Here is a 26,665-nt window from a genome sequence, read left to right on the forward strand (position 1 = left end):
TCAGCTTCTGAAAAAGGTTCCAAAACTGGAACACTCATTTCCAGGTTTGAAGTATTCAGGTTCCAAGTAGTTCGAGAAACTAAGCTGTTGGAAAACTGAGGTGCAACTGTATTTGTTTTCCTCAATTTGAACTGTATTTATTCCCCCCCCCCGGTGAATACACACACACACACACACACACACACACACACACAAATAAATGGCCAGAGTTTCCACTTTGGGGGGGATTTTTTAAAGCTGGATTCAGCAAAAATCAGCCAGGACGTATGGCAGCCCTAGAATAAGAAAGAACTTTTAAAGAAGACTGGGAAAGATTTGTAGAATATTTGAAAAATCATTACAAACATATTAAATGTTAACAGGATTTCAGCGGTATGAAGTATACTGGAACAAAAAGTGAAAAAGAGAGAAAATGGAAAATATAGAATATGCAGTGGTAGAGGTTTAATAAAATGAATCATGGACGGGGGAGAAGGGAAGTCAGTGGGAAATGTATGGCTTGTATTTTGGCTTAATATTATTGTGCAAATTTGTAAAATTGAAAATGATGGATAGAATAAACAAGATAATGATGCCACAGAGTGAGGTCTGGGATAAATATTTGCCATAAGCTACACAGGTGTAAGAAATCTGTGGTCCTCCAGATGCGGCTGGATTTGAACTCCCATCAACCCTAGCATCTATGGCTAATGTCCAGGAACTATGGGAATTGTAGTCCAGCAACATCTGGAAGGCCCCAAGTTCTCCATCCCTGAGCTACAGTATCAAAGAAAAGGCTGCCTCTGTGGCTGTGATCCTATGTATTTGGGAGTGTGTTTCATTGAACCTAGTGGGACTTACTTCTGAATAAACTTGCACAGCTGTTTTACGACGCAATACATGGGCCCACTTACATCTGGCAGAGACCAAAGCCTGGAGACCAGATTGAGATTTCTCGATTGGGTTACCAACACTGGGCTATCTACGTAGGCGATGGATATGTGGTCCACCTGACTGCTGCAGGTAAGAGCTTCTCATTATTTCCTAGAAAGGGTGGTTTTATGAGAGGGAAGAATAAGATAAGAGAACATTGGCAGATTACCCCTGAAGAAACACAGCCCTTGGGGGGGGGGGGTTCCCCACCACTGGCTTAGGGACTAATTGTTGCTGGAAGGTCTATGTCCTGATACTTGCAATTGTTGTAAGCCAGTTAGAGGACTGCTTTGTAACCAAGAGATTGCATTCTGGTTGGTTGTAAGTTGTTTTGGGTTGCCTTGAGCAAGATAAGAGTGACTAATTTTTTTTAAAAAAATAATAGTATTTGTCAGGGGTTCAGGAGCAGAGGCAAGGGCAAGGGAGGAAACAGAGAGCGAGGGGGAGCAGGCAGAAGAAAAGATGAGTGATGACGACGACCCGAGATCTCCGAGTCTTTCCAGTGAATCAGAAGATTCACAGAAAGGAGCACCAGTGGTCAGGGCAAGGGGGGAGCCTAGGGGGACACCCCAGGAAGATAGAGCCAGAGGGGACTCAGAGGAGAGCAGTTGGAAATCGGGACCAGCGTCACAGCCAGAGAGCAGGGAAGAGGAGGAGCGCCAGAGATCAAGCGCTGGCAGCTCGCAACAGGGGGGAGGGCACGAGTCAGGAGTGGCCACACCTCCATCGGGGAGTGAAGAAACGGTCAGACGGAAAGTGGAAGGTTGGGCGCGCGCGCCAAGTTCAAATGCACAGGAAAGTGACGCAGTAGGCAGCCAGGAAAGGGAGCCAGGTCCTAAAGCCCGGCGCAAGGAGACAGGGAGTTCCGGGGGGTCGGCGTCAGAAGAATCCCGGAAGGAAGAGACCCCGGGGGGCAGAGGGACCCAGAGGAGAGCAGTCAGGCGGAAAAGGTGGAGCAGGGCGAGGATATTAAGTTGGTGCACAAGGGGCGGAGACTCAGACGGAGCTTCGCCGATCTAGCCATTAGACGTAGAGTTGCACGCAGCAGCTTGGGAATGGAAACTGTAACTCAATAAAGACTTTTACTTAATGACCGCTGGCTAGCGTGATCCTCTGTGAGCTAGGATCTTGAAGCAGCTCTGACAGTAAGCTCCGTCTCCAAAATTGTGGGCATCTACAGCCTCGAGGAGAGGAGAGAAGCAGGTGCCTACTAGCTAGCTCACGAACGGCAGACAACATGACGGCTGAGCAGCAGATAGAGGAACTCAGAAAAGCAGTGTCACAACTGAATGCCGAGGCTCTCGCATCCAGGAAGAGAGAGGAGGAGGCAGCTGCCGCCTGCAGGGATCTCCAGGTCAGGTTGGACATGCTTACGAAGCACGGGCAACTGACACCCAGACAGGAGGGAATTGGGTTGGCGAGACGAACAGGCGGTCTGGTCTCTCACTTCGATGGGAACCTGCAGCAGTACCCCAACTTTAGAGCAGATGTAATGTGCGCACTGGAACTGCTGAAAAAAGACTTTAGAGATGAGCAAGAGAAAGTGGGGTTCATCATGTCCCATTTGCATGGGGAAGCTAAAGCATGGCTGCGCAATTTGTGGAGGGATAAGGATCCGGCGCTCCAAAATGCGGATGCCTTTATTAAAGCGATGGATGGGTGTTTCTTATCAAGCATTGACGTGGATCTTGCTCGGCAGCAGATACATGGACTGAAACAAGGGAGGGCCAGCGTAAGGCAGTATCATGCCCGCTTTTTCGCTTTGGTCAGTGCTCTGGAATGGGACAGGGATTCGGCTCCTGTAAGAGACCTGTTTTGGGAGGGATTGCACGGCTCTGTTAAAGATGAAATTGCGAGGGGGGAGAGACCCCGGACCACGCAGGAGATCGTTCAGAGGGCGCTAGCCGTGGGGGTGCGGCTGGAAGAACGTCCGTGGAGCAGGGACGAGGGGCGTGGAGGGCGCGAACCAGCCAGGGGCTCCTCCTTCCTTCCCAGAGAAGCAGCGCGTGCGCAATCCACGCCTCCGCCAGGAGGAGGAGTGGAACCTATGGAGGTTGGAAGTGCAAGGGCTCAATCAGCAGCCAGAGCCCTAGCACCGACAACAGTGAAAGCGAAGCCTCCTAGAGGGAACAGGAAGTGTTACATCTGCGAGGATCCAGGGCATATGGCGAAAGAGTGTCCCCGGAGGCTCCACAAGCACACTGCAGCCTCAGCAATGGTAACTGCAGCAACGCAACAAGGAGGACCACAGCAGGGAAACGACGATGTCTGGCTGGAGGAAGAGGCAATGGGGCCCAGCCAGACGTGTCAGTGAAGAAGAGATTTCACAGCCCATGGACCCCCTCCCGCCCAAACCAGTAGTGAGGCTCACCGCATCGCTCCAGCTGCCCAATGGAATCACCATGGACGTGCCGCTCACCATTGACTCAGGAAGCAATGCGGACTTTATAGGGCAAGACTTTGTAGACCGGCACGCTATACAGTTGCTGCCGGCCACGCTGCCCCTGCAGGTGGTCACGGTGGATGGCAGGGAGCTGCTAGGGGGGCAAGTGGTGAAGCAGACGCCACCAATGGTGATGCGCCTTGGGAATCACAAGGAAATCATCAGCTTCAACGTCACTCAACTATCGGACACGCCCATTGTATTGGGCATGAGTTGGCTGGACAAGCACAGCCCAACGCTGGCTTGGTACCAGAGGCAGCTGACCTTCGGCTCTTCCTTTTGTGCTGAACACTGCATCATCCCCCGGCAGGAAGGAGAGGAAGAGGAGACACAGCTGCTGCTAGGCACGCTGCAAGCGATTCCCCACAAGTACGCAGAATTTTTGGAGGTTTTCTGCGAGAAGGAGGCAGACAAGCTACCCCCCCACAGACCATATGACTGCAAAATTGACCTGCTGCCGGGGGCGGCGCTGCCTAAAGGGAAGCTGTATTCCATGTCTGAGGACGAACTGCAGGAACTCAAAGAGTTCATAGATCATAATTTGGAGCGCGGTTTCATCCGGGAGTCCAAGGCAGCGGGGGGCAGTCCTGTATTCTTTGTTAAGAAGCGGGACACGCCCCAAAAAAGACTTGTGGTGGACTATCGCATCTTAAACAGTGTGACCAAGCCATCGGACTTCCCCATGCCCCGAATCGACGACCTCCTCGCAAAGGTACGGAAGGGCAGCGTGTTCACCAAGTTAGACCTGCGAGGGGCGTACAACCTCATTCGCATGCGGGAAGGGGATGAGTGGAAGACAGCCATGTTCACGCCGCTGGGCACCTACGAATATAGAGTTATGCCTTTTGGATTGCAAAATGGCTCCCACGTTTTTCAAGCGTTCATGCATCACGTGTTGGCGGGGCTCCTCTACAAGACGTGCGTCTGTTTCTTAGATGACATCCTGATCTTTTCGGAATCGCAGCAGGACCATGACAGACACGTCAAAGAAGTGCTAAGCAGGCTACAGCAGCATAGGCTCTACGCCAAGCTGGAGAAGTGCCAATTCGACGTGATTGAGGTGGATTTTCTGGGCTACAAGTTGTCTGACAAGGGGCTCGCCATGGACAGCGCCAAGGTTCGAGCGGTGTTGGACTGGAAGAGCCCATGCAACCGGAAGGAGGTCCAACGGTTTGTCGGCTTCGCGAACTTCTATCGCAAGTTTATCAAAGGCTTCGCTATGCAGACAGCGGCCATCACGGACACGCTTAGCTCCAAAAAAAAGAAGTTCATCTGGACAGAGCAGGCGGAGCAGTCCTTTCAGGCACTCAAGCGTCTCTTCGCGTCGGAAGAGCAGCTGCTGCATGTCGACCCCAGCAGGCCGATGAGGGTGGAGACAGACGCCTCGGACAGAGCCGTGGGAGCAGTCCTGCTGCAGAAAGACCCGCAGGGGGTTTGGCGGCCGGGAGCGTTTTACTCCAGGAAGCTCAGCAAGTCCGAACAGAACTACACCATCTGGGACAGGGAGTTGCTGGCCATTCATGCAGCATTCAAAGCATGGAGGCACTTCCTGATCGGCGCCAAGCACACGGTGCAGGTCTGCACGGACCACAAGAATCTGGAGCACTGGCGCACGGCACAGTTCCTGAACCAAAGGCAGATACGTTGGGCTGAGTTCTTTGCGAACTTTAACTTCCGAATAGAGTATGTCCCGGGGGACACCAACATCATGGCGGACGCTCTCTCTCGTAAGCCACAATATCTGGAGGACGCCAAGCCAGCGGCCGCCATGCACATCTTCGCACCAACAGTGTGGGCGTGCGCTGCGGCAACAGTGGACCTGGAGGCGGTGCGGCGAGCGTTGCAGGATGACTCCTTCGCGCAAGCAAAGATGGCAGAGGTGCAAAGGGGCACGGCAGCGACCAACGAGTTCCAGCTGAGAGATGGATTGCTCATCCGTAAAGGGGCCATCTACGTGCCGGGAGACGAACTTCGCGCCAAGGTACTGCAGCAGCTGCACAACGCGCCCACTGCCGGGCACTTTGGCAAGGAGAAGACGGTGGAATTAGTCGCCAGGGACTTCTGGTGGCCCGGAATGAGAGGGGAGGTCGCGGACTACGTGGCGAGGTGTGACACCTGCCAGAGGGCCAAACCGGTGCACAAACCACCGGCCGGACTGTTGGAACCGCTGCAAACTCCGGTCGAACCATGGGAGAGGGTGGCCCTGGACTTTGTCACGGATCTGCCCAGCTCGAGGGGCAAGACGGCCGTGCTGGTGGTGGTGGACTTGTTCTCCAAGATGGCACATTTCATTCCGTGTGCCAAGGTGGCCACGGCGGAGCAAACCGCCAAACTGTTCATAGACCACGTGTTCAAGGTTCACGGTCTGCCACGGTCTATTCTGTCCGACCGGGGGCGACAGTTCATCTCGAATTTCTGGCAGAAGCTGATGGGCTTCCTGAACGTCAAGATCAACCTGGCGTCGGCGAGACACCCGCAGACCAACGGGCAGGCGGAGCGGGTCAATGCCATCATGCAGCAGTACCTGATATGTTATGCGAATCACCAGCCTGCGACGTGGGTGGATTACCTGCCGCTCGCCGAGTTTGCCTACAACAACACGAAGCACGTGTCCACGGGGGTCACGCCGTTCTTCGCTAACAACGGGAGGCACCCCAGAACCTTCCCGGGACTGGAAAGGAAGGGGGAGGGGGAGCTGCAGACAGCAGATGCGTTCGCGTCGGAGTTGCAGGAGGTCCACGATCAGCTGCGGCGACACCTGGAGCTGGCCAAACATGCATACAAGGTGCAAGCGGACAAACACAGAAGCGTTGGCGAAGAGATCCATGTGGGAGACTGGGTCTGGTTAGCAGCCCACGCAGTGCCGGCCAGGTCGTTGGCCAAGAAGAAGCTGGGGCATAAGCAACTGGGGCCCTACCAAGTCGAAGAGCAGGTCAACCGGGTGGCTTTCAGGCTGGCGCTTCCGGAGGGTTCCAGAATGCATCCGGTGTTCCACAGATCGGTGCTCACCCCCTACAAGGCACCGCACAGGTTTCAGGAACCTGGAACGGCACCGAGTCCGCTCAGAGAAGGAACCGGGCACGCGGGAGTGGCACAGAAGGAACGCATCAACGAAGTCACGGAGATTTTGGACTCCAGATGGGGGGAAGAAGGGGTAGAATACCTTCTCGCCAAGGAGGGCACCCCGGCCAGTGCGAACAGCTGGGTGCCGGGCTACGCCTTGGACGAACCTCTGCTCAAAGACGAGTTTCATGCCCTCTTCCCACATAGACCAATGCCAGCAGAATTTTTCGACGACTGGCTTTTCACGCCAACGCTTTCTGCCAGCACGTTCCGGGGGTTCGACTCGGACGAGGACCCGATACGAGACGCCCGTTCCCCGGAGGGGTCACCCTCGGGATCTGCCTCAGAACCCTCGTATTGGTGGGACGATAGACCAGAGGAGCAGTGGCGCAGGAAGTGGCAGGAAGGTCCAGGACGAGCAACGCCGCCAGGAGGAAGTGAGGGAGAGACGGACATGGACGTTTTCGGGGACGACCCTGGTTTCGAGCACGGCGGCACAGAGATGGAAGCGGAGGTGACCGTCGTCGACGAGAGCAGGGAGGCAGAACCGGGAGACTTCAGATGGAGGCCCGCCACGGGAAGCGAACTGTATCCGACGTTCGTCCCTCTGACACAGCAGCACCCAGTTCCCGCACCGGAAGGAGGGGAGGGGGGAACAGGGGGCTTCGAGGGGGGGATGGATGTCAGGGGTTCAGGAGCAGAGGCAAGGGCAAGGGAGGAAACAGAGAGCGAGGGGGAGGAGGCAGAAGAAAAGATGAGTGATGACGACGACCCGAGATCTCCGAGTCTTTCCAGTGAATCAGAAGATTCACAGAAAGGAGCACCAGTGGTCAGGGCAAGGGGGGAGCCTAGGGGGACACCCCAGGAAGATAGAGCCAGAGGGGACTCAGAGGAGAGCAGTTGGAAATCGGGACCAGCGTCACAGCCAGAGAGCAGGGAAGAGGAGGAGCGCCAGAGATCAAGCGCTGGCAGCTCGCAACAGGGGGGAGGGCACGAGTCAGGAGTGGCCACACCTCCATCGGGGAGTGAAGAAACGGTCAGACGGAAAGTGGAAGGTTGGGCGCGCGCGCCAAGTTCAAATGCACAGGAAAGTGACGCAGTAGGCAGCCAGGAAAGGGAGCCAGGTCCTAAAGCCCGGTGCAAGGAGACAGGGAGTTCCGGGGGGTCGGCGTCAGAAGAATCCCGGAAGGAAGAGACCCCGGGGGGCAGAGGGACCCAGAGGAGAGCAGTCAGGCGGAAAAGGTGGAGCAGGGCGAGGATATTAAGTTGGTGCACAAGGGGCGGAGACTCAGACGGAGCTTCGCCGATCTAGCCATTAGACGTAGAGTTGCACGCAGCAGCTTGGGAATGGAAACTGTAACTCAATAAAGACTTTTACTTAATGACCGCTGGCTAGCGTGATCCTCTGTGAGCTAGGATCTTGAAGCAGCTCTGACAGTATTTGTCAAAACAACAACAACTGATGTCTTCTTGAAGACAATGTTGTTGATGAAATGCAGGGAATCCAGGCCTAACAGTCACTGTTTCTGAGTTTCTTTTCTCTCTCTGTTCTTGAGATGGGGGTATAGGAAATTTTTTCTCTGCCGACACAAAAAAGGCAATGGTGAAGAAAGAAAAGCTTTCATATGTGGCGGGGCTAAGCAGCTGGAAGGTCAACAACGAGAAGGACAGAAAATATAAAGCCAGGCCCGTAAGCGAAATAATTAGCATTGCAAACCGATGTGTTGGGAAGAAGATAGACTACAATGTGGTCACGAATAACTGTGAACATTTTGCCGCCATACTACGATATGGCCAACCTGACAGTAGACAGGTGTGTAGAATTCATTCATGTTTTCATAGTGGCAATCTGTGCTGTGATACTGAAATTCTTTCTAAACTCTTGATCCTGGAAAATTAGGTGAGATTAAGAAGCAGTTAATTTATTTTATTTTTATGTGAATATAATAGTTGAGGAAAAGCTGCCAAATGATATATATAAAATACTAATAAAAGCTAATAAAAGACTGATAAAAATAATAAAAACCGCACGACTGATGCGGAGCTCACGCCGATGCTACCACTAACGACGCCATCTTTACTTGTAGTATATTGAAGGACTGCAAACCAGAACAGAAAAAAATGGATATTATAACTTCTAAAAGTAACTTGAGTTCACACATTCAAATTGTCTGAAGGAACAAATGAAAAGATTAAAAACTCAGAACTCAGGTTTCCAAATTAATGACAGGCTTGTACCCTGATGAAAAACGTTGGGTCTGTATTCTTTTAATATTTTTCTAACTATAGCCACAGAACTCAGATTTTTGCACAAAAGCATGTTCTGTTACAAGGAAATAATTTTTAAAGCATTTTAAACCCAGAGTTAATTGCCTTGGAATCTGAATTTCAAATCTGTCTATTTTCTGTCTCCAAAAGAAACATTTAAAGCAAAGTTTCATATCAACTCAGTTGTGAGAAATGAAGGACCATCAGCCACTGTGAATAAAAATTCTTAAATCTCTTATTTTTTGCAGGTGGAAGAGCTTTCTTTTCTAAGCCGGATAGCAGACATGTTCCGTTGGTAAACACCATTAGTTGGTGTTCAATATATGATGAGACGTGTGAACAATCTAAAAGACTGTTGGAGGACAATCCTAGGCTGGCTTCTAACAAGATCCCATTATAAAAGAACAACAGTTATTGAATAAAAATAAAAACATCAAATCAATCAAGATTTAGGTTTTGTGTCTTTTTCCATTGGTGTGAATTTCGGAGGATGGCTCTGTTTCAGTTTGTGCATTGTTTTGTAAAGTGCAGATTAGTTAAGAATTTGAATGTGAATTGAATCAAATTTCTCCCTGCTGCCTCTAGATGTGGTAGAGGACACTGATCAAGTCTGGTCAACTTCTGTACTTGGAATGGAGGATGCCGCCATCTTGTTTCAGGCCACCCTTGACACATACAACATTTTGCTGCAGGCCTTGGTTGTTAAAAATCAATACATGCCTGTATAAAGAATCCCACAACAATGTAGCTTGTGAATTCATTGGCATTTGGGGTTTCATAGCCCCCTTCAATGGAGGAGGGGAAAGAGTCTTCTTTACTTGTGTGTTTAGCTGAAATCTCAGCCCTCAATCCTTCTTCCTTCACCTCAACTTCCCATTTTCTCAATATGTTTTTGCTTCCTGGTTTTGGTTCCCATCTCCCATCTGAGACCAAAAGTGACAGAAGCTCTTTCTTTCTTTCTTTCTTTCTTTCTTTCTTTCTTTCTTTCTTTCTTTCTTTCTTTCTTTCTTTCTTTCTCTGCTCTGCCATGAATAAAAAAAATCTAGTTAAAAGAAACTCATGAACAACAATACCATAATTAAAAATTAAAGGAGAAGGAAAAAAATATATCCAAGAAACATCATTATTAAAAAATATTGAAAGAGAATGTGCCCTGGTCTTCAAGGCTGGCTTTTCAAAGGGGGTGGGCAGGCTGGGAATCCTCATGCATTCATGGTAGGTTAAGCATAGCCCTTTGGCTCCTGGTGTTTGGACTTTGCAAATACAGTCGTACCTCGGCTCCTGAATGCCTTGGGAGTCAAACGTTCCGGCTCCCGAACAGTCAAAACCCAGAAGTGAGTGTTCCAGTTTTAGAATGTTCGTTTGGAAGCTGAATGTCTGACAGGACTATCATGGCTTCTGATTGGCTGCAGGAGTTTCCTGCAGCCAATCAGAAGCCGTGCTATGAAAGTCGAACGTTTTAGAAGTCTAATGGACTTCCGGAACAGATTCTGTTCGACTTCCGAGGTACGACTGTACTTGGGAATGTTGTTGATGAAATAAAGACGTCCCATTAGCTAAAAACAGATGCATGTTGAATACTTAAAACACACACACAAATGGGATTTCTAAAATTGAAGGAGCAAAGGAGCCATTGAAACTGAAGAAAGAGTTTCACATACCGGTCCACCCATTTACAGCTTCGGAAATATGGTAATGGTGTTAATGCAACTGAGCTCAAATTAGTTACTTGGCTCCAGAGCTACATTTAAAAAGGTAGAGCAAAATGCTGGTAGTGAGCTATTAATTAGGCCTTATCTGGTTCAGTACTCTTAATTTTGAAATGAATTGTTGGTTGCTTAATAACAAACACACTTCTTTGAAAGTGGATCGCAGTGACCCTGAGGAAGCTTTTTCCACATGGATTTGCTTAACATTAGAGTCTAATGGAATTTTACGTGCAGCAGGTGGGCTGCTATTTTGGCACAATTATAGAGCCACAAACATCAGCCCCATAGTTGTTCTCCAAGACATCTGAACGTGGCGTTTCTTCACTTTGAAAATAACCTGACTGCCCCATTTGTGGGTGGGAAATGGGAAGGGCCATTTTTTTCAGGCGGGGGTAACGTCCTTCTCCATACTTCTTAAACTTCTGGAAACAAGATCAGGCAGAGGATCCAAGAGATTCCTGGGAGCTGTTCGGAAGATTTCTAGGGTGTTTAATGCTGTGAATCTTTACCTACAGTCAACCCATGTAATTATGCAAGTCCTATATCACAAAATGCCAATGAGTCTCCAGTGACTTCATTGCAGTGGAAGCAGAACCTGAGGACATTCTGAGCCCCTGAACTCCTCAATGCTTGGAGAATTGGGGCACACACACACACAGAGAGAGACAGGCAGGCAGGCAGGCAGGCAGACAAACAAACAAACACACTCGTTGTCAAAGCAGGTACAAGGATCAGAAAGAAACTGTCTGGAAGACAGTGATAGCTGCATCTTCTAGGATGCAGCAGTTGTGAAGGGGAAGTCTTCCCAATCAACTGTACGCAGTGGCGTAGCGTGGGGGGTGCAGGGGGGGGCCTGCACACCCACCAGTAACTCTTATGATGCCCCTAGTAGTCCTTGAGTTTCATTTAGGTGGTCTGTGGCGTGTTTGTAAAAATACAATTAAAAATCATATAGCATCTAAATACAGCACATTACAGTTATTACAACCAGCAGAAAAGAGATTTTAAGGGTCACAATCCCCAAATTTTATTCCAATCCTTGGGAAGAATTTGTTTGCTAGTATGTAGTTACCATATTTTTTAGGGGTTCCATAGATCTGTAAGTTACATTAAGCAACACGGAGTACGATTTAGAAACTAATCCTCTCCTCCCCCACTCATTGTACTTATAGAACTTTTCAAATTGTGTTAAGGGTCTCAGAGCTTCATTTGATTTAAATAAATCCAGTTAGTATTAAGATTTGACAAAGTTAAATTTATATGGCTAATAGATACAGGTTGATTGTTGATATATAAATGTCATAATGTGTATTAACCTTTGGATCCCCAGGGTTCAAATTGCTTATCTCTCCCTTGCTGGGGGGGAAAATCTGGCTGATGTGATATTGGGATTAATGGAAAGGTTATAGGTGCAATCTTAGGTTGCCAGGTTTTCCATAGCCAAATAGTACAATTCTATATTTCCAGTATTAATTGAACTGCTTCCTTATTGCTGATTATTTCCTTATTATCCTGGTTATTTTTTGCTCCTTCAGAAGCAATTCTAAGGTGACGTACCTGTAATTCAATGAAACAGGTGGTTTCCAGGAAAGCACACCGATTGTGGACAAGTGACAATGAAAATGAAAGCATAGCCAATAACTGCAAATAGAAGGCCATAAAACACAGTGCCGGTGGAGATGGAAACAGCAGCTCCTGCGATTAAAAAGAGGGAAAGGGTTATTTTTAAATTTTTTAAATGTGTCAAGCTTCTAGTATTTGGGAGGCATATGGGTGGACGATTACCTGTTTGTTTGTTTGTTTGTTTGTTTGTTTGTTTGTTTGTTTACGACTGATTAGCATAATGCCAGTCATGACAATGAGGAGAATGTATATGGAGGTACATGTCTTAGACTGAGTCAGAACTATTGGTCCATGTGGCTCAGTAATGTCCACACTGATTGGCTGGGGCTCTCTGGGGCTTCTGACAGGGGTCAGAATGTACCTCCATATACATTCTCCTCATTGTCAGAATGTTCCCTGGAGATGTTTATAGCTGAACCTAGGACCTTTGGCATAGTATTGAGTATTGAGCAATTCCCTGTACGGTCTCCCTCAGTGAAAGGCAGTGTTGTCCCATTCACTAGCAAGGAGTTCACAAGTCCAGTGTGTTAGTTTCCCCCCAAACGTATGAATGGTAAAAGAAATTAAAATGGGAGAAAATAAAACAAAGTGGTACACTTAGGAATACCAATGAGGTGAAGGCTCAATCTGATCTCAGTCCCTGGTGACCCCAGCCTTTGGAATTCAAGCCAACTTTTATTTGTTGTGTGGCACTGCCCTGGGATAATGTGGTGCATTAATTTGACATTTTTTAAAAAGTAAGTGTATATTCCTGAACATATCTACTGAGAAGTTTCTATAAACACTAATCTCAGTATGATAGGAAAATGCAAAAGAAAATTATATATAAATATTTTATTGTTAATTATTCTTATTAATTATTCTTATTAATTACTTCTGGCATTTGCCAGAAGCTATATAATGATGGTGCCAGGCACACCTCTGTTACGTTGCTTAGGGCTGCCACAGAAAATGCCCAATTTATATAAGGGGGAAATAGGTCCCTCCTCTTACGAAACTTTTTACCATTGAGTACGCACACAAGTTTTGATAAATAATAATAGTCATTTATTATTTGATGGCCTGAGGTCATCAAAGCAAAGTACAAGATTAAAATTTTAAAAAATACAAAAAATAAAGGAATTCTAAAAACAGTGAGACCATTCCTACACACTCAAAAGGCAATGAAACCATTCCTACCAAGGTACAAGTCATAAATGACTGGGTTGTGCCTTGGGGAAAGCCTTCTTAAACAAAACTGTCTCCAACGTTCAGTAATGTTGAACAGAGTCCCATCTGTCTCAATACGTTTTGTCTTCCTGGTTTTGGTTCCCATCTGAGATCAAAAGTGACAGAAGCTCTGGCCAAACCCACAACCCATAGCTAGTGCGCTGCTTTTGACTTGATGGGTTACAATTATTCACATCTGATTTACTACCCCCATTTTTCATGGATGTCAGTGAGGTTCCTGCAAGCATCTTAGTAGCAGTTTTCATAGAGGAATCCAAAGGGAGGGATTGTTTCAATAGCTCCTTTGGTGTAAGTCATTTTTCATGGAATGCTTTTCCAGTTCTTTCTTTCTTTCTTTCTTTCTTTCTTTCTTTCTTTCTTTCTTTCTTTCTTTCTTTCTTTCTTTCTTTCTTTCTTTCTTTCTCTGCTCTGCCATGAATCGAAAAAATCTAGTTACACTTCTAGAAGTGAAAAGAACTAGGAATGACCTCTAAAATGTTGAGATATTGGGGAGTTGGGGTGGGGGCTCTAGGCCTCTTTGTGGAAAAATATCCTGGCAGGGAAAACGTGTTTCTACACTAAGGAAGTGTTGCCAGGAGATGTTATATTGACGTCAACTGTTGCCCTGCTGAGAACATTATTTATTTATTTATTTATTTATTTATTTATTTAGTATATAAAGTTAAAACGAAAATGAAAATGAACAAAAATATCTGAGGATTGAAAGGAGGTGAGAGCAGAACATTATGGCTGAGGTAAGAACCCCTTTGAATAGGGGACATTTTCTATCAATCCCCACCCAGTCCAAAATACCTTCCCTTTGATTGTTTTCCCTTGGACTGTTTTTTTTCAAAGTCAGAATTGCCACTTGACTTGCTGTCTGTTATACCCTGCTATCTCTGGCTACAAGCCAACGTGCAGTTTAGGAGCAAAGTGTCATTGAAAACAGTGAGACTAACTTCTGAGTAAGAATGCTTAGGATAGTTTTGTCTCTAGCTCAGAACTTTCCAAACTGTGTGTTGCGACACATTCGTGTGTCGGCTGCAGTGTGTCGGTGTTTTCATAAGAATGGTCCCTGCGCTCCTCCCGGGCTGGAAATGGGTTAGTTTAACCTCCGGTTTGCTAGTGAAACTGAATTACTGTGTCACAAAATGCTGCGTGTATAAAAAGTGTGTCACTAGCGTGAAAAGTTTGGAAAGCTCTGCTTTAGCTCCTTCCCCCTGCCTTGCAAGTCTGACTTACAAAAACTGCGATGAATAATCACAGGGTCCAAAGGTTGGAAAATTCATCTTCTTGTGGGGTGGGGGAAGAGAGCGAGGCTCCTGCAAGCCATGGATACTAAGTTTCGATTTCTTGCAAAAAGAGAGCTTGGAATGAAATCCACGATAAGAGCAGCAACTCAGTAAAGAGTTGGGCTCTGTACTGTTTATACGCTTGTACCTCCCCAGCTGAGCAGCCGCGATCCAGCTCCTGTTCCCGTGCAAGCAGCAACGCTGCCTAGCGGAGAAACCCGATCCCACTCCTACAAGCGGGAGCAGGTGGGACGGGGACATTCCTTGCCTGCTCGCTTGCCACTCAGGCCCGGCCTTCCCTCACTCAGCGCCAGGGCTGCCACAGCTGGAGGAGGGGGTGGTTGCTGTTGTAGCAGCAGTGGCTGGAGCCAGCACTGGAGGGCGGCAGGTGCCTGCTCGCTTGTCGCCCGCCCGCCTTCCCTCACTAGGAAAACGGAAGTGTGGCACTCAAAATGGAAGTTATACTCAGAACAGAGCACGTTCAGCTTCTGAAAAAGGTTCCAAAACCGGAACGCTCATTTCCACGTTTGAAGTATTCAGGTTCCAAGTAGTTTGAGAACTAAGCTGTTCGTAAACTGAGGTGCAACTGTATTTATTTTCCCCAATTTGAACTGTATTTATTTCCCCCCAAGTGGTGAACACACAACACACGCACGCACACACAAATAAATGGCCAGAGTTTCCAATTTGGGGGGATTTTTTAAAGTTGGATTCAGCAAAAATCAGCCAGGACGTATGGCAGCCCTAGAATAAGAAAGAACTTTTAAAGAAGACTGGGAAAGATTTGTAGAATATTTGAAAAATCATTACAAACATATTAAATGTTAACAGGATTTCAGCGGTATGAAGTATACTGGAACAAAAAGTGAAAAAGAGAGAAAATGGAAAATATAGAATATGCAGTGGTAAAGGTTTAATAAAATGAACCATGGACGGGGGAGAAGGGAAGTCAGTGGAAAATGTATGGTTTGTATTTTGGCTTAATATTATTGTGCAGATTTGTAAAATTGAAAATGATAAATACACTAAAAAAGATAACGATGCCACAGAGTGAGGTCTGGGAGAAATATTTGCCATAAGCTACACAGGTGTAAGAAATCTGTGGTCCTCCAGATGTGGTTGGATTTGAACTCCCATCAACCCTAGCAACTATGGCTAATGTCAAGGGACTATGGGAGTTGTAGTCCAGCAACATCTGGAAGGCCCCAAGTTCTCCATCCCTGAGCTACAGTATCAAAGAAAAGGCTGCCTCTGTGGCTGTGATCCTATGTATTTGGGAGTGTGTTTCATTGAACCTAGTGGGACTTACTTCTGAATAAACTTGCACAGCTGTTTTACGACGCAATACATGGGCCCACTTACATCTGGCAGAGACCAAAGCCTGGAGACCAGATTGAGATTTCTCGATTGGGTTACCAACACTGGGCTATCTACGTAGGCGATGGATATGTGGTCCACCTGACTGCTGCAGGTAAGAGCTTCTCATTATTTCCTAGAAAGGGTGGTTTTATGAGAGGGAAGAATAAGATAAGAGAACATTGGCAGATTACCCCTGAAGAAACACAGCCCTGGGGGGGGGGGGGTTCCCCACCACTGGCTTAGGGACTAATTGTTGCTGGAAGGTCTATGTCCTGATACTTGCAATTGTTGTAAGCCAGTTAGAGGACTGCTTTGTAACCAAGAGATTGCATTCTGGTTGGTTGTAAGTTGTTTTGGGTTGCCTTGAGCAAGATAAGAGTGACTAATTTTTTTAAAAAAAATAATAGTATTTGTCAAAACAACAACAACTGATGTCTTCTTGAAGACAATGTTGTTGATGAAATGCAGGGAATCCAGGCCTAACAGTCACTGTTTCTGAGTTTCTTTTCTCTCTCTGTTCTTGAGATGGGGGTATAGGAAATTTTTTCTCTGCCGACACAAAAAAGGCAATGGTGAAGAAAGAAAAGCTTTCATATGTGGCGGGGCTAAGCAGCTGGAAGGTCAACAACGAGAAGGACAGAAAATATAAAGCCAGGCCCGTAAGCGAAATAATTAGCATTGCAAACCGATGTGTTGGGAAGAAGATAGACTACAATGTGGTCACGAATAACTGTGAACATTTTGCCGCCATACTACGATATGGCCAACCTGACAGTAGACAGGTGTGTAGAATTCATTCATGTTTTCATAGTGGCAATCTGTGCTGTGATACTGAAATTCTTTCTAAACTCTTGATCCTGGAAAATTAGGTGAGATTAAGAAGCAGTTAATTTACTTTATTTTTATGTGAATATAATAGTTGAGGAAAAGCTGCCAAATGATATATATATAATATACTAATAAAAGCTAATAAAAGACTGATAAAAATAATAAAAACCGCACGACTGATGCGGAGCTCACGCCGATGCTACCACTAACGACGCCATCTTTACTTGTAGTATATTGAAGGACTGCAAACCAGAACAGAAAAAAATGGATATTATAACTTCTAAAAGTAACTTGAGTTCACACATTCAAATTGTCTGAAGGAACAAATGAAAAGATTAAAAACTCAGAACTCAGGTTTCCAAATTAATGACAGGCTTGTACCCTGATGAAAAACGTTGGGTCTGTATTCTTTTAATATTTTTCTAACTATAGCCACAGAACTCAGATTTTTGCACAAAAGCATGTTCTGTTACAAGGAAATAATTTTTAAAGCATTTTAAACCCAGAGTTAATTGCCTTGGAATCTGAATTTCAAATCTGTCTATTTTCTGTCTCCAAAAGAAACATTTAAAGCAAAGTTTCATATCAACTCAGTTGTGAGAAATGAAGGACCATCAGCCACTGTGAATAAAAATGCTTAAATCTCTTATTTTTTTGCAGGTGGAAGAGCTTTCTTTTCTAAGCCGGATAGCAGACATGTTCCGTTGGTAAACACCATTAGTTGGTGTTCAATATATGATGAGACGTGTGAACAATCTAAAAGACTGTTGGAGGACAATCCTAGGCTGGCTTCTAACAAGATCCCATTATAAAAGAACAACAGTTATTGAATAAAAATAAAAACATCAAATCAATCAAGATTTAGGTTTTGTGTCTTTTTCCATTGGTGTGAATTTCGGAGGATGGCTCTGTTTCAGTTTGTGCATTGTTTTGTAAAGTGCAGATTAGTTAAGAATTTGAATGTGAATTGAATCAAATTTCTCCCTGCTGCCTCTAGATGTGGTAGAGGACACTGATCAAGTCTGGTCAACTTCTGTACTTGGAATGGAGGATGCCGCCATCTTGTTTCAGGCCACCCTTGACACATACAACATTTTGCTGCAGGCCTTGGTTGTTAAAAATCAATACATGCCTGTATAAAGAATCCCACAACAATGTAGCTTGTGAATTCATTGGCATTTGGGGTTTCATAGCCCCCTTCAATGGAGGAGGGGAAAGAGTCTTCTTTACTTGTGTGTTTAGCTGAAATCTCAGCCCTCAATCCTTCTTCCTTCACCTCAACTTCCCAAAAGTGACAGAAGCTCTTTCTTTCTTTCTTTCTTTCTTTCTTTCTTTCTTTCTTTCTTTCTTTCTTTCTTTCTCTGCTCTGCCATGAATAAAAAAAATCTAGTTAAAAGAAACTCATGAACAACAATACCATAATTAAAAATTAAAGGAGAAGGAAAAAAATATATCCAAGAAACATCATTATTAAAAAATATTGAAAGAGAATGTGCCCTGGTCTTAAAGGTTGGCTTTTCAAAGGGGGTGGGCAGGCTGGGAATCCTCATGCATTCATGGTAGGTTAAGCATAGCCCTTTGGCTCCTGGTGTTTGGACTTTGCAAATACAGTCGTACCTCGGCTCCTGAATGCCTTGGGAGTCAAACGTTCCGGCTCCCGAACAGTCAAAACCCAGAAGTGAGTGTTCCAGTTTTAGAATGTTCGTTTGGAAGCTGAATGTCTGACAGGACTATCATGGCTTCTGATTGGCTGCAGGAGTTTCCTGCAGCCAATCAGAAGCCGTGCTATGGAAGTCGAACGTTTTGGAAGTCTAATGGACTTCTGGAACGGATTCTGTTCGACTTTCGAGGTACGACTGTACTTGGGAATGTTGTTGATGAAATAAAGATGTCCCATTAGCTAAAAACAGATGCATGTTGAATACTTAAAACACACACACAAATGGGATTTCTAAAATTGAAGAAGCAAAGGAGCCATTGAAACTGAAGAAAGAGTTTCACATACCGGTCCACCCATTTACAGCTTCGGAAATATGGTAATAGTGTTAATGCAACTGAGCTCAAATTAGTTACTTGGCTCCAGAGCTACATTTAAAAAGGTAGAGCAAAATGCTGGTAGTGAGCTATTAATTAGGCCTTATCTGGTTCAGTACTCTTAATTTTGAAATGAATTGTTGGTTGCTTAATAACAAACACACTTCTTTGAAAGTGGATCGCAGTGACCCTGAGGAAGCTTCTTTCCACATGGATTTGCTTAGCATTAGAGTCTAACGGAATTTTACGTGGAGCAGGTGGGCTGCTATTTTGGCACAATTAGAGAGCCACAAACATCAGCCCCATAGTTGTTCTCCAAGACATCTGAACGTGGTGTTTCTTCACTTTGAAAATAACATGATGGCCCCATTTGTGGGTGGGAAATGGGAAGGGCCATTTTTTCAGGTGGGGGTAAAGTCCTTCTCCATACTTCTTAAACTTCTGGAAACAAGATCAGGCAGAGGATCCAAGAGATTCCTGGGAGCTCTTCGGAAGATTTCTAGGGTGTTTAATGCTGTGAATCTTTACCTACAGTCAACCCATGTAATTATGCAAGTCCTATATCACAAAATGCCAATGAGTCTCCAGTGACTTCATTGCAGTGGAAGCAGAACCTGAGGACATTCTGAGCCCCTGAACTCCTCAATGCTTGGAGAATTGGGACACACACACACACACACAGAGAGAGAGAGAGAGAGAGAGAGAGAGAGAGAGAGAAGCAGGCAGGCAGGCAGACAGACAGACAAGCAAGCAAACAAACAAACAAACACACTTGTCGTCAAAGCAGGTACAAGGATCAGAAAGAAACTGTCTGGAAGACAGAGATAGCTGCAGCTTCTAGGATTCAGCAGTTGTGAAGGGGAAGTCTTCCCAATCAACTGTATGCCCATGCCAAGGAAAAGCATCACCTGCTAGAGGGGTGGTGAACCTGTGACCCTGCAGACATTGGCCATGGTGATGGGCAATGGAGTCCAACAATATGTAGAGAGCAGCATGTTGGCTACCCCTGCCTCAGACAGAGATTGTGGTGAATGGGTCTTGTAGGGCAGGAAACCATTGCAGAACAGCCAGAACATAAATACAAGGAGCCTAGCAGACTGGGAGGACAGGAAAAAAGTGATATGGTTATTTTCCTTTTTGTTGTGTAATTGGGTAGAAGTCTTTTCCTTACACTTCTAGAAGTGAAAGGAACCAGGAATGACCTCTAAAATGTTGGAATATTGGTGAGTTGGGGTGGGAGCTCTAGGCCTCTTTGACATGTGGAAAACTATCCTGGCAAGTGTTGCCAGGAGATTTTATACTGATGACAACTGTTGCCTTGCTGATAACATGTTGTTTTTTAAGGCTATAAAGTGAAAACGAAACTGAAAAAGATCTATAAATATCTGAGGACTGAAAGGAGAGGATGGTGAGAGCAAAACATTATGGCTGAGGTAAGTACATCTCTGCATTGGGGACATTGGCTATTGATCCCCACCCTGTCCAAAATACCTTCCCTTTGATTGTCTTACCTTTGACTGTTTTTTCAAAGAAAGAGTTTCCACTTGACTTGCTGTCTGCCTTATACTGCTATCTCTGGCTGCAAGCTAACGTATGTTGAACACAGTGAGACTAACTTCTGTGTAAGAATGCTTAGGATAGTTTTGTCTCTAGCTCAGAGCTTTCCAAACTGCGTGTTGCGACACATTCGTGTGTCGGCTGCAGTGTGTCGGTGTTTTCATGAGAATGGTCCCTGCGCTCCTCCTGGGCTGGAAAAGGGTTGGTTTAACCTTCGGTTTGCTAGTCAAACTGAATTACTGTGTCACAAAATGCTGCGTGTATAAAAAGTGTGTCACCAGCAAGAAAAGTTTGGAAAGCTCTGCTTTAGCTCCTTTCCCCTGCCTTGCAAGTCTGACTTAGAAAAACCGTGGTGAATAATCACAGGGTCCCAAATTCATCTGCTCGTGGGAAGAGAGCGAGGCTCCTGCAAGCCATGGATACTAAGTTTTTATTTATTGCGAAAAGAGAGCTTGGAATGAAATCCACGATAAGAGCAGCAACTCAGTAAAGCGCTGGGCTCTGTACTGTTTATATGCCTGTAATTTTATGTAAGTTTTCTTGACTTAAATATTTTTATTTAAGTTTGCTTGACTTTCATTTTTATACTTTACTTTATTGTGCAATATTTGAACTGATTTTTGTTTCTGCCTTTGGCTCGTTATAAAACCAATAAACATTTCGTCTTTAAAAAGAGTAAACTCCTGCACACTAGAACTGGGAAGAAAGGAAAGCAGACCTCAAGAGCAGGAAAGAGCTAAGAATAGGGGGATTTCCGCAGTGAAGGGGTTTCCATCTGGCCTTGCAGCATCTTGCAGGAGGTCATGTGCTGCTTTTCTCAGACATAAAGAACATGAGAATAGCCTGCTAGATCAGGGAATGGCCCATCTACCTAGTCCAGGATCCTGTTCTCATAGTGGAGCAGGTGGCGCTGTGGACTAAACCACTGAGCCTCTTCGGCTTGCTGATTGGAAGGTCAGCAGTTCAAATCCCTGTGAGCTCCCATCTGAAAGCACGCCAGTGCAAATAGATAAATAGGCATTGCTGCGGGGGGGGGGGGGGCAGGTAAACGACGTTTCCATGTGCATTCCTTGCCTGCTTGCTTGCCACTCAGGCCCGGCCTTCCCTCACTCAGCGCCAGGGCTGCCACAGCTGGAGGAGGAGGGGGTGGTTGCTGTTGTGGCAGCAGTGGCTGGAACCAGCACTGGAGGGCGGCAGGTGCCTGCTCGCTTGTCGCCCGCCCGCCTTCCCTCACTAGGAAAATGGAAGTGTGGCACTCAAAATGGAAGTTATACTCAGAACAGAGCACGTTCAGCTTCTGAAAAAGGTTCCAAAACCGGAACGCTCATTTCCAGGTTTGAAGTATTCAGGTTCCAAGTAGTTCGAGAACTAAGCTGTTGGAAAACTGAGGTGCAACTGTATTTATTTTCCCCAATTTGAACTGTATTTATTTCCCCCCTGGTGATGAACACACACACACACACACACACACACACACACACACACACACACACACACAATGGCCAGAGTTTCCACTTTGGGGGGATTTTTCAAAGTTGGATTCAGCAAAAATCAGCCAGGACGTGTGGCAGCCCTAGAATAAGAAAGAACTTTTAAAGAAGACTGGGAAAGATTTATGGAATATTTGAAAAATCATTACAAACATATTAAAATGTTAACAGGATTTCAGCAGTATGAGGTATACTGGAACAAAAAGTGAAAAAGAGAGAAAATGGAAAATATAGACTATGCAGTGTTAAAGGTTTAATGAAATGAACCATGGATGGGGGAGAAGGGAAGTCAGTGGAAAATGTATGGTTTGTATTTTGGCTTAATATTATTGTGCAAATTTATAAAATTGAAAATGATAAATACACTAAAAAAGATAACGATGCCACAGAGTGAGGTCTCGGAGAAATATTTGCCATAAGCTACACAGGTGTAAGAAATTTGTGGTCCTCCAGATGTGGTTGGATTCGAACTCCCATCAACCCTAGCAACTATGGCTAATGTCCAGGGACTATGGGAGTTGTAGTCCAGCAACATCTGGAAGGCCACAAGTTCTCCATCCCTGAGCTACAGTAAAAAAGAAAAGGCTGCCTCTGTGGCTGTGATCCTATGTATTTGGGAGTGTGTTTCATTGAACCTAGTGGGACTTACTTCTGAATAAACTTGCACAGCTGTTTTACGACGCAATACATTGGCTCACTTACGTCTGGCAGAGACCAAAGCCTGGAGACCAGATTGAGATTTATCGATTGGGTTACCAACACTGGGCTATCTACGTAGGCGATGGATATGTGGTCCACCTGACTTCTACAGGTAAGAGCTTCTCATTATTTCCTAGAAAGGGTGGTTTTATGAGAGGGAAGAATAAGATAAGAGAACATTGGCAGATTACCCCTGAAGAAACAGGAAGGTTCCCCACCACTGGCTTAGGGACTAATTGTTGCTGGAATTTCTATGTCCTGATACTTGCAATTGTTGTAAGCCAGTTAGAGGACTGCTTTGTAGCCAAGAGATTGCATTCTGGTTGGTTGTAAGTTGTTTTGGGTTGCCTTGGGCAAGATAAGAGTGACTAACAATTTTTAGAAAATAATAGTATTTGTCAAAACAACAACTACTGATGTCTTCTTGAAGACAATGTTGTTGATGAAATGATGGGAATCCAGGCCTAATGGTCACTGCTTCTGAGTTTCTTTTCTCTCTCTATTCTTGAGATGGGGGTCCAGGAAGTATTTTCTCTATTCCCCTGTCTGCTGACACAACAAAGGCAATGGTGAAGAAAGAAAAGCTTTCAATTGTGGCGGGGATAAGCGGCTGGAAGGTCAACAACGAGAAGGACAGAAAATATAATGCCAGGCCTGTAAGTGAAATAATTAGCATTGCAAACCAATGTGTTGGGATGGAGATCGACTACGATGTGGAAACGATGAACTGTGAACATTTTGCTGCCATGCTACGATATGGCCAACCTGACAGTGAACAGGTGTGTAGAATTTATTCACGTTTTCGTAGTGGCAATCTGTGCTGTGATATTGAAATTCTAAACTCTTGCTCCTGGAGAAATGAGGTGACATTAAGAAGCAGTTAATTTACTTTATTTTTATGTAGATTTAATTTCTAACCCTGATTTACAAAGATGAGGAGCAGAACTGAACATTTACTTGGAGTATATTGAAGGACTGCAAACCAGAACAGGGAAAAAATAGATATAATAACTTTAAAAAATAACTTGAGTTCACACATTCATGTCTGAAGGGACAAATGAAAATATTAAAAACTCAGAACTCAGGTTTCCAAATTAATGACAGACTTGTACCCTGATGAAAAATGTTGGGTCTGTATTCTTTTAATATAGCCACAGAATGCATATTTTTGCACCACAGCATGTTCTTTTATAAGGAATTAATTTCTAAAGCATATTTTAAACCCAGAGTTAATTGCCTTGGAATTTGAGAATTATAAATCTGGCTATTTTCTGTCTCCAAAAGAAACATTTAAAGCAAAGTTTTACATCAACTCAGTTGTGAGAAATGAAGGACCATCGGTCGCTGTGAATAAAAATGCTTAAACCTCTTATTTTTTGCAGGCGGAAGTTGTTTCTGTTCTAAACCGGATACCAGACATGTTCCGTTCGTAAACACCATTAGTTGGTGTTCAATATATGATGAGACATGTGAACAATCTAAAAGACTATTGGAGGACAATCCTAGGCTGGCTTCTAACAAGATCCCATTATAAAAGAACAAGAGTTATTGAATAAAAAGGAAAACATCAAATCAATCAAGATTTAGGTTTTCTGTCTTCATCCATTGGTGTGAATTTTGAAGAGTGGCTCTATTTAAGTTTGTGCATTGTTTTGTAAAGTGCAGATTAGTTAAGAATTTGAATGTGAATTGAATCAAATTTCTCCCTGCTGCCTCTAGATGTGGTAGAGGACACTGATCAACGTTGAAGTAAGGTTCAGTTGCCAGTCTGGTCAACTTCTGTAATTTGGCATGGATGCCGCCATCTTGTTTCAGGCCACCCTTGACACATACAACATTTTGCTGCAGGCCTCGGTTGCTAAAAATCAATACGTGCCTGTATAAAGAATCCCACAACAGTGTACCTTGTGAATTCATTGGCATTTGGGGATTCATAGCCCCCTTCAACGGAGGAGGGGAAAGAGTCTTCTTTACTGGTGCGTTTAGCTGAAATCTCAGCCCTCAATCCTTCTTCCTTCACCCCAACTTCCCATTTTCCTCTGGTCACAGTTCATTGCTACAGCACTCCTGAAGTAAAATGCCTTGTGGCACGAGTCTGAAATGTAATCACAGACCTTTCCACTTTCAATCTAAAGTTCTCCCTACAGAGTTAATGCAAAAGCCCGCTTCAAATGTTTCAGAGAAAAGTCAGGTGGCCCTTTTGCTGTTCTTACCCTCCTGACTGCCCACTGTGATGCTTAAAAATTGTGTGATGGTTTAAAACTGCTCAGTGTACACTAGGTTCCATTAACTCCATTTCACGCAGAAGTATTTAACCATGATCTTTTGACTAATCACATTTAGGCTTTACAAGTAATTGAGGTGTTCAGAATTGTTTAATTTTTAAAAAAGCCCTGGTAATTAACCAGTTATACCTGGGGAAAAACTGAGACAATATTTTAGTTGTTACAGGGACACATCATTCAAATTTTGTACACATTTCACGGCATAAGCCCCATATCAAATTAAAATGCTACAGATGGCATATTGGGGGGAAAAAACATGTTCAAGCGTTTTGTCACAAAGCTAAGTTAGGTGACTCGTAAAGTATGTCATGCAGTGACCAAGGCTTGACATAAACCACATTTTACTGTGTTAACTTGGCAGATGTAGGTCTGACATGGAGAACCTATTACAAGAACATTCACAATAGGATTTTTGGGAACTGCTTGTTCTAAAAGAGGACATTAAATTCCATTTCTTTAACCACTTTTAGACTTTTTTTTTTTAAAAAGCTGCCAGTTAGTTAAATCAATCAATCAATCAATCATATTATTAGTATGAATAGTAGTAGCAAACATTTCATATCTATCTATCATCTATCTATAATTTTAATTAATTTTTTTGTTTTACAGTTTTGAATACTCATTTAAACATCCTTAAAATATCAGTGACCTCCCTTCTTCTCTTTCCATGGTTCATTTTGCATAACATAAATCCCTGCTTATTTTACATAAACTAAACCATTCAGTATTCCATTATAACATCAATCAAAACTTATTTACACTGTTGAATTTATTTACACTGTTAAACTTATTTACACTGTTGCATGCTGCCAACATTTTCAGTTCTACACAATTATTTCCCATATATCCAATAAACTTTGTCCAATCTTCTCTAAATGTGTGTTCTTCTTGTTCTCTTATTCTATATTGTTAAGTCCGCAAGCTGTGCATATTCCATCAGCTTACGTTGCCATTCTTTAGTTGGGACCTCAATCGTTTTCCATTTTGGGGTTAGTAGCAAACATTTCCATCCTGCCCTTAAGTGCCAAACAATTATATATATATGCACAGTAACATTAAAACAACACAGAAATCTTACCATAGGCTTACAAAGTCAACTTTTAATATAAACACACCAGGCCTCACTATAGCAGCCCCTCTCCCCACCAAAAGAAACTTGGACAAAGAGGTACCTAAGTCTTTAGGTGGCACAGAAAATCAAGCAATGTAAGCACCAATTAAACTTCAAGGGGGACGGCATCTCACAACCAGGGCAGCTACCACCGAGAAGGCCCTGTCTCAGATTACTGAATTGCATACTTCATCTGGAGGCGGAAGAACGAGATGAGCCTCATTGATGGATCTTAAAGCCAAGGTAGGATAGGTTATGGGCTAAATCATGTGTAGGCAAACTAAGGCCCGGGGGCTGGATCTGGCCCAATCGCCTTCTAAATCTGGCCCCTTGGATGGTCCAGGAATCAGCGTGTTTTTACATGAGTAGAATGTGTCCTTTTATTTAAAATGCACCTCTGGGTTATTTATGGGGCCTGCCTGATGTTTTTACATGAGAACAATGTGTGCTTTTACAGTGGTGCCCCGCAAGACGAATGCCTCGCAAGACGGAAAACCCGCTAGACGAAAGGGTTTTCCATTTTTGAGCTGCTTCGCAAGATGATTTTCCCTATCGGCTTGCTTTGCAAGACGAAAACGTCTTGCAAGTGTTCCGATTTTTCCCCGCTCCCCCCCCCTTTTTCTAAGCCGCTAAGCCGCTAATCCGCTAAGCCTTTAATAGCCACTAAGCATTTAATAGCCGCTAAGCCTTTAATAGCCGCTAAACCGCTAATAGCGCTAATCCGCTAATAGGGTTGCTTCGCAAGACGAAAAAACCGCTAGACGAAGAGACTCGCGGAACGGA

At 44.8% G+C, this 26,665-nt stretch overlaps 2 protein-coding genes across 9 annotated transcripts in view; both read left to right on the plus strand.

The window, feature by feature from the left end:
• Positions 1–9,128, plus strand: part of LOC308570178 (phospholipase A and acyltransferase 4-like) — a 75,435-nt gene extending 66,307 nt beyond the window's left edge. For both annotated transcript variants that reach the window (XM_081164974.1, XM_081164973.1), the window contains 3 exons: positions 861–1,002; positions 7,975–8,231; positions 8,935–9,128. In XM_081164974.1, coding sequence (XP_081021100.1) covers positions 861–1,002; positions 7,975–8,231; positions 8,935–8,985 — 450 coding nt within the window. In that variant the 3' untranslated portion in view covers positions 8,986–9,128. The remainder of the gene's footprint in view (positions 1–860; positions 1,003–7,974; positions 8,232–8,934) is intronic.
• A 4,734-nt stretch (positions 9,129–13,862) lies between these two features.
• Positions 13,863–24,062, plus strand: LOC308570188 (phospholipase A and acyltransferase 4-like). 7 transcript variants are annotated; one of them, XM_081164995.1, is made up of 7 exons: positions 13,865–13,982; positions 15,849–15,990; positions 16,404–16,660; positions 20,085–20,173; positions 22,457–22,598; positions 22,997–23,265; positions 23,869–24,062. In XM_081164995.1, the coding sequence occupies exons 4-7, from the start codon at positions 20,165–20,167 to the stop codon at positions 23,917–23,919; spliced, it is 471 nt and encodes a 156-aa protein (XP_081021121.1). In that variant the 5' UTR covers positions 13,865–13,982; positions 15,849–15,990; positions 16,404–16,660; positions 20,085–20,164; the 3' UTR covers positions 23,920–24,062. The 7 variants fall into 7 exon arrangements, with proteins under 7 accessions (XP_081021125.1, XP_081021124.1, XP_081021121.1 ...); XM_081165000.1 differs by having other exon boundaries at positions 22,499–22,598; XM_081164999.1 differs by lacking the exons at positions 20,085–20,173; positions 22,457–22,598; positions 22,997–23,265 and adding an exon at positions 17,367–17,435 and having other exon boundaries at positions 13,863–13,982; positions 23,961–24,062.
• Positions 24,063–26,665: the final 2,603 nt, after the last annotated feature.

This window comes from Podarcis bocagei (genome assembly GCF_964188305.1).
Source record: "Podarcis bocagei genome assembly, chromosome: 12".
In the NCBI taxonomy this organism is placed as follows: domain Eukaryota; kingdom Metazoa; phylum Chordata; class Lepidosauria; order Squamata; family Lacertidae; genus Podarcis; species Podarcis bocagei.

Excerpts from the sequence above, each read along its gene's own strand:
- LOC308570188 (XM_081164995.1), top strand. Across the intron at positions 22,599-22,996 it reads GGTCCACCTGACTTCTACAG|ATGGGGGTCCAGGAAGTATT; the intron begins GTAAGAGCTTCT and ends TCTATTCTTGAG. Across the intron at positions 23,266-23,868 it reads GCCAACCTGACAGTGAACAG|GCGGAAGTTGTTTCTGTTCT; the intron begins GTGTGTAGAATT and ends TATTTTTTGCAG.